Here is a 6,798-nt window from a genome sequence, read left to right as displayed (position 1 = left end):
CTCCTAACAAATTCACAGTAAGAAACTGCCAAAAAATACAGATAATTTACTTTCTGCTCTCCATGTCATTGCTAAGAAATATTTTTAAACAAAATACATTTTTTTAAAAATAATGAGAAAAATAAAGAAACCTTTATTAGTACTTCAAGCAAACATAATCAAAACAAAAGTTGAAATGGGTCATTGACAGCACACCATGCCATCTCGTCAAGTATGCGTACTAGTACATGTTCCAATAGTTTTAAAGACAGAACAAATAAGTTCCACCCTGAGGCTTTGAAATTCCCTTTTGACTTTGAGTAGACGTACAATTTCATCACTAACAGTACAAAAAGAATGTTATTCTTTTTCCCTCACAGATGAATCCTTCAGTTTAGGCCTGAAATTTGAAGTTGTTTTTGAAATACGTCCCCGAAGCAGCTCAGGAATTCTACTGCATGGTCACAGCGTGAATGGAGAGTACTTGAATATGCACATGAGAAATGGACAGGTATAATGAAGGCCACATTTCCTCCACTGCTTTGACTGGTTCCTCTCCTACCTACTTGGGCTCTGCTATATGCAGCTTTTGTCTTACAAATTTGCCATTAATTGATTCTTATTTCTCTCTTAAATGTATTAACTGCTTAGTTTAGGCAACCCAGATATTTCTTTTAAAATACAAAAAACAACACCTAAGACAAAATCATATCACTTTACTGATACCAACTATAAATCTTTAATGAGCAGTTGAAAAGAAGCCAGAGCACTGACTCTTTGGTGCTGTTCTTTCATCCACACATTAAAAATTTGTAACAGTTACAAGTAAGGTAACTGTTGATGAATTTTTATTTCTTGTTTGTTAAAAGAGAAGTCTGAGTTGCGCTGTCTCTTCTTGCTTTAACATATACGTGTGTGATGGGGAAAGTGAGGGAAAGGGAAAGTGCTGATTGTCTGTTGATCTGGTTTCTCGAGCCTCTGGATTTTTGTAAGGCTGTCAGTTGAACAAGAGAGGTTTGAAATGAACTTACCAGATAGTTGTTCCTGTTGCTATTTTTTTATTATGTTCATCGCTAAAATCTGGATCGCATCATGCTACACCTTGCACACATACAGTAATAAGTTGCAGTCTAAGTGGACAAAACAAGCAAAGGTTTAGAGCAGGGGAAAAAAAAATTTCCTTTTTGCAGAAAAAAAACTCAGGGCATAGTCAAGAGACTAAGCAGCGTGGGTATTCTTTAACCACTGCAGTGCACTACCCAGTATCTAACTGTCAACCAAAGTGGAATAGTATTTAAGTGAGGCTGGCTGTACCTCGGTTAGAAATGCAACACCTGAGGAAACATGCTGTCACCTCTCTTACAATAACAGGAACCAACAGTAGAGTGACCGAGTGGACAGTTTAACATGGTGATTCATCCTATCCTAAAGCAGATGTCTAATATAGGTCACTAAATGAGCTGTCATTCAGATAATCTATTTTTCTGTATTGACTATAGAGAGAACAACAGGTGCTTCAGTTAGGCACCTAACTTTTGACAGCTGATTAGGTAAGATAAAGCCTATTCTTACAGCTGTAGCTAGTCCTTGGCGAATTAACAAAAAACTTCTTAAAGCACACTGCATTGCTGTGTATCATACCACACTTAAAGGTTGCATCTGCATACAGCTGGTCCAGCCTAATACTTCTTATGTAAAGATCTGATGGAAGGTTTGCATGTCCAGAAACTTGTCTGGTTTTCCAACTGTATCACTCAGTCTAACAAAAGATACTGCCTCACTTACTGCTTCAAATCTCACTTCCTGTGTAACGCGTATGCAATTCGTAAACAAAATTCACCCTGGAAAAGCAGCTCTTCCCTGCTTGTCACTGCAACAGGTACACCAGCTGCCTTCTTACTAAGCATCTGTGGTTTTTACCATTAGTTATCTGCTCTCTTTGAATGCATTAACGAAGACCTGTTTTGTGAAAACATTTTTGCTGGACAAATAAGAACAATCAGCACCTTTAATTCATTCTTTAAATGTATGCTTCTCTCTGCCAGTACAGCTTGTCTGGATGATTTATTAAGGAGCCACTTTCTCTCATGATTCTGTATTGGCTTTAATTGCTCCTACATAGATTCTATGATTCTATATATTTTGTCCGAGGGTGAATAAAAGAGAACATGAGGATCATTTCATTTTTGTTTGCTGGTGCCCTTGTGGAAAAAAAGTTTTAAAATTTCTTAGTTACAACTATATTGAAACAGAGATCCTCTAAAATTAAATATAAGTTGTTTCCTTGCAACATTTTCAGTCAGCAAGGTGTCAGCATTATCAGGGACAACTTAGACATTTGAAAAGCCTGAGTGGCTGCAGTCAGTGTTTGGAGTTCTCTGGCAATCACCACTGGGAATCTTGTGCCCTGCAATAGGGACACGACACTGCTCTGCTGCTGCTGTAACATTTCAACATAACTAAAGCAGAGGTGCAAAATTCAGAATTAGGTTTGCTATCTAGCTCTGCCAGAGACTTGCTGGTAAGCTTGAACAAGTAACTTAAAAGTCATTCTTAAGTTCCCTATCTATTCCTTTCTCACATCTTGTCTGTTTGTTTATACTCGGGTTTTTCACTACTGTTTTCCTTATTCAGTGGCTAGCAAGATGCCAAAACATCATCTGATGCCTCTAAAAACTAATTTACCACACAGGAAATTATAGAGTAGCAGTACTAGAAAATTTGAGTGAAATTAGCTGTTATTTTTTAATCTTTTTTTGAACTCTTCCTTAAGTTCAAATCAGAAATGTTGCAGAACTATTGAATAAAAAAAAAACACCCTAAATCTGTGAATTAGAAAGGTGCTTTATTTTAAATAATTTCATGAAATCATGTTTTTCTTTCACTTACATACTAGACATGTTTTGAGTGGGGAATACAGCATTATTACAACACAAGGAAAAAAGAGAACAGGAGGGGGTTTACAGTGACGACTACATTGTTTTCCTCCAGGTTACTGTGAAACTGAATAATGGAATCAGGGATTTTTCAACTTCAGTGACACTGAAACAGAGTCTCTGTGATGGCAGGTGGCACCGAATTGCAGGTCTGTAAAACATGATCATCCCCTAACTAAGGTGACAGAGCCCAGTTCTTCCTCCCCAGATATCCATCTCCATGGGCTAGTGCACCAGGAATGGGGTCATATTTTCAGTTCTTCCTTTTCACCTGTCAAGACACAAGTTTGTGTGAAAGACACGGTTGTATTCGTCCCTCAGATATAGGAACTGTAGAGCTTCCTGGGAGCACAAGCACAAGTTCCTACAAAGAACAAGCAAAGATGGAAGCTCCTTGTTCAAAGAACACAAGACAGCCCAGCTGAAATGCTCGCAACCTTTCCTAAGTCGTATACCAGATGATATTCTTCTTTTCCCAATTAGAGGTTAAATAAGTTGGTAGAATGTAGTAGGCACAAGTATGTGCTGCCCTTAAAGGTCAAATAACAGGACAGATCTGGGGAGCCCCTGCCTCACACAGAGAGATGTCTACAGTCAGGATTTTGCCTCTGTGCCAGCCAGCCATCCTTCTTTCCTGGGTTTGAAAGTCAAAAAGTACTTCTAAACCTCAGGTACTTTGAACTCCCTTACCCTCCTGTCCAGATGCTTGCTTGGGATGTCTCCCAGTGTCACATCCAGGAGAGATCTGAGTGTGCACCCTTTCCCCCTGCATTCTGTTTTCCTTCTGAAGGAAACCCAGGCACACAAGCAAGGAGGAAACCTCACTGCATTCCAGTACGTCCCCTATTGGGAATGATTTGGCAAACAGTTTTTCTAAGCCACATGCCGTTGTATGCTTATACCCTGCAGCCTAGACACAGCTGCCAGCAATCAAGAGCCCCACTCAAAAGCACCCTTACTCCCACACTGTATCTTCCATTGGCCGTGCTCTATGCCAGAATCTGCCCACATAGTGTCACTGATGGCTCATGCCCAATCTAGCAAACACTAAATCAAACTACTCAGATCAGATAACTCCTGCCTGTCATAGAAAACTCACATGCTACTTCTTACAATCTTCTTGATCCCTGCTCCTTCTCCTTTCAGTTATTAGAGACGCTAATGTGGTGCAGCTGGATGTAGACTCTGAAGTCAACCATGTGGTAGGGCCACTAAATCCAAAGGCAACTGACCACAGGGAGCCAGTGTTTATTGGAGGTGTACCAGGTAAGTTTTTGGCAGCTTTGTGGTACATTGTTCTCAGATTTCAACACGGTTTCCAGAGAAAGCATAGAGACTTAGTTTTCATTTCAAAAAAGAACAAAACACATCTCATGTGAACAACCTGGTAAAATTCAAAGGCTCAAGAGCTGATCAGAAATGTTCTGCCTCAAGATCTCCAAGAAAAAAGTGCTGCTTCATTGAAATTAAAACATTCACAGTTGCTGGAGGGTCAGGTATAGACTCAGTAGGGAAGTCAGCTAGCTAGAAAAAAAATTGCTTTTCCGCTTTACTTTCCAGTATAGGCTTACTGTTTCTTTAAGGAATGAGTGATTTATTTATTTATGGGATTGGAAACTCACTGTCACTGGAGTCTCAAGGTTTTGTTGCTGGTAGGCTTCTTTCCTCTTCTCCAAGCAATGGTGTCTTTGAACACAAGACAAAACATGAAGATTCTTTTCCTGACTAGTGATTTCTATTGCACAGATGTCTGCTAATGTGAATTTGTGACTCACAGACCATCTGTGTAGTGTGGGCCAAGATTACTACATTTACTTCCCTTATTCAACATACAGAGCTACTCTGTTGGGGTTCATATACAAACGGTAATCAACACTACATGATTCAATTTTTAAGTCATCTCCTGTATATTTCTCATTGAAAACACGCAGCATTATTTCTCTGTGCCTTGCTTGTCCATCATGAACAGCTCTAACTACAACATTTATTATATTGCTTATCTTGGATTAGTGGCTTGAGTGCGTGATGTTCTCATCCATCCCACACTACCAGGAGGAAAAATGAGCCTGAAGGGAATCATAAAAATCTATGGGCAAATGCCTGTTCACCCTTTAAATCCAAACTGGAATTTTATTAGGACAGAACTCTTCCCAGAGAGGTAATATAAAGTGGTAATTGCAAATGGTGTTCTGCTTCATAATAGAGCCTTCTATTTCTACATTAATTATAGAATACTAAAGCAATGCCATACATTGGCTCTATAATGCTATTATCACCCTGGCACAGAAAAATCTTACAATGAACTTCACGACAACAAACAAGATACAATACTAACTGATACCATGTAAATATAGTAAACTAAATGCAAACTAACAAATCAGACACAGATGACAATGCATGTAATGTTAAAAGAAATTACAAACACGCACCCTAGGATTCATCTACTCTGTAACTTAAAAGAAAATGCAGTTGTCAAAAAATGCAAGATTGGGCCCCTATTGACTATGTAATATCAAGAGTTTTACATAAATGTAGATAACTCCCCATACCTACTCCAATGTCCTCTAGAACACTGGCAGTAGGCCAGACATTTTAAAGTAGCGAACTGAAAAGATTCTGCCACCAAACTGATTATTTTGGTCATCGTGAACTCTAATTTTTCTTTTTTTTTTTTTTACATCTGCTTCTTCCAGAGTCTCTGCTAACATCCAGCCTGACTACTCGCAACTCCTTCATTGGCTGCATTCGTAATTTCATGATTGATGAAAAACCAGTGAGTTTTAGTAAAGCAGCTTTGGTTAGTGGTGCTGTAAGCATCAACACATGTCCAGCAGTCTGACAGTGCACTGTATTAATCCTGTAAAGTTCCTTAGACCACAGAAAGAAAAATAGAACAAAAGAAACCATGTTCATCGAGAGAAGAAGAATGAAAATATCAAGGATCCATCTACAGAAAGCAGTATGTTTAAGGGTCACTTCTAATGTTTATGTGCAAACAAAAATCACTGAAGAATAAAGGGCTGTTGCTTCTGCACTTCTCTTACTATACCACAAGAGTGAGCTTTACCATTTCTTATAGTGTATGTGTGGCCAGTCTGTTACATGAAAATGTGAGATTATAAAAGAAATGAAAATTATATTAAATATGTTACTTTCAAGATAGATCCTCTACATCATTTCATTCCATACCTTAGGTCACCCTTTGTTTCGCAGGAAAAGATCTGCTAATGCACATTAAAGAATAAAGCTAGATAATAGACTTATCTCACAAATAACTGTGTTCAAAGGATTTTTTTTTTAATTTTCCATTCAACTCATTCATATATTCCTCAATTAAAATGGGGGGCAGAGAGCATATCAATTATGTAAGCTTACAGACAATAAAAAACTATAATTTTTATTCCACTTCTAGACTTCATGGATATGTTCTAGCACAATGTGAAGATAGGATGTATATCTTTTAAGACAGACACTTTATATAACTGATCACTTACCTAAACTAGGTAATTTTGAGCAATACTTGCCTTACATAGGAAGGGAGAGAAGAGAGAAAATTCAAAATTTCAATTTTTTTCTCTAAATTTTTAAATGCACTTGCATACAAACACAGCACTGAATCCACAATCTGATTGCGATCTCACTTGCACTAACATAACACAAGTAAACACGAAACATAGAAAGCAGAATCATAGTCACAGTTTCAGGCAAATCCCTGATCACATAAAACCATCACTTCCTTGTGAGACTGCTGCAGGACTTCAGTTTACAGCAGTAATCCTCAAACTAGGAACATGTTCCTGTGGAATGTATGCTGGAAGATAATGCTGCTGCAGAGGAACTGGGAGTAAAATAGGAAGATGTAAACAGAAGGCAAAGGGCTGCA

At 38.3% G+C, this 6,798-nt stretch overlaps 1 protein-coding gene across 1 annotated transcript in view; it reads left to right on the top strand.

Moving 5' to 3' along the window:
- The window catches only part of LAMA4 (laminin, alpha 4), a 107,437-nt gene extending 101,368 nt beyond the window's left edge, over positions 1-6,069 (top strand). Inside the window, exons 36-39 of the mRNA XM_009324465.1 lie at positions 360-490; positions 2,971-3,064; positions 4,062-4,181; positions 5,609-6,069. Coding sequence (XP_009322740.1) covers positions 360-490; positions 2,971-3,064; positions 4,062-4,181; positions 5,609-5,754 — 491 coding nt within the window. The 3' untranslated portion in view covers positions 5,755-6,069. The remainder of the gene's footprint in view (positions 1-359; positions 491-2,970; positions 3,065-4,061; positions 4,182-5,608) is intronic.
- Positions 6,070-6,798: the final 729 nt, after the last annotated feature.

The sequence above is a fragment of the Pygoscelis adeliae genome, unplaced genomic scaffold (assembly GCF_000699105.1).
Source record: "Pygoscelis adeliae isolate BGI_AS28 unplaced genomic scaffold, ASM69910v1 Scaffold125, whole genome shotgun sequence".
Lineage (NCBI taxonomy): Eukaryota > Metazoa > Chordata > Aves > Sphenisciformes > Spheniscidae > Pygoscelis > Pygoscelis adeliae.
The sequence above is the reverse complement of the archived record's forward strand: the minus strand, read 5'-3'. Positions and strand labels throughout refer to the sequence as shown.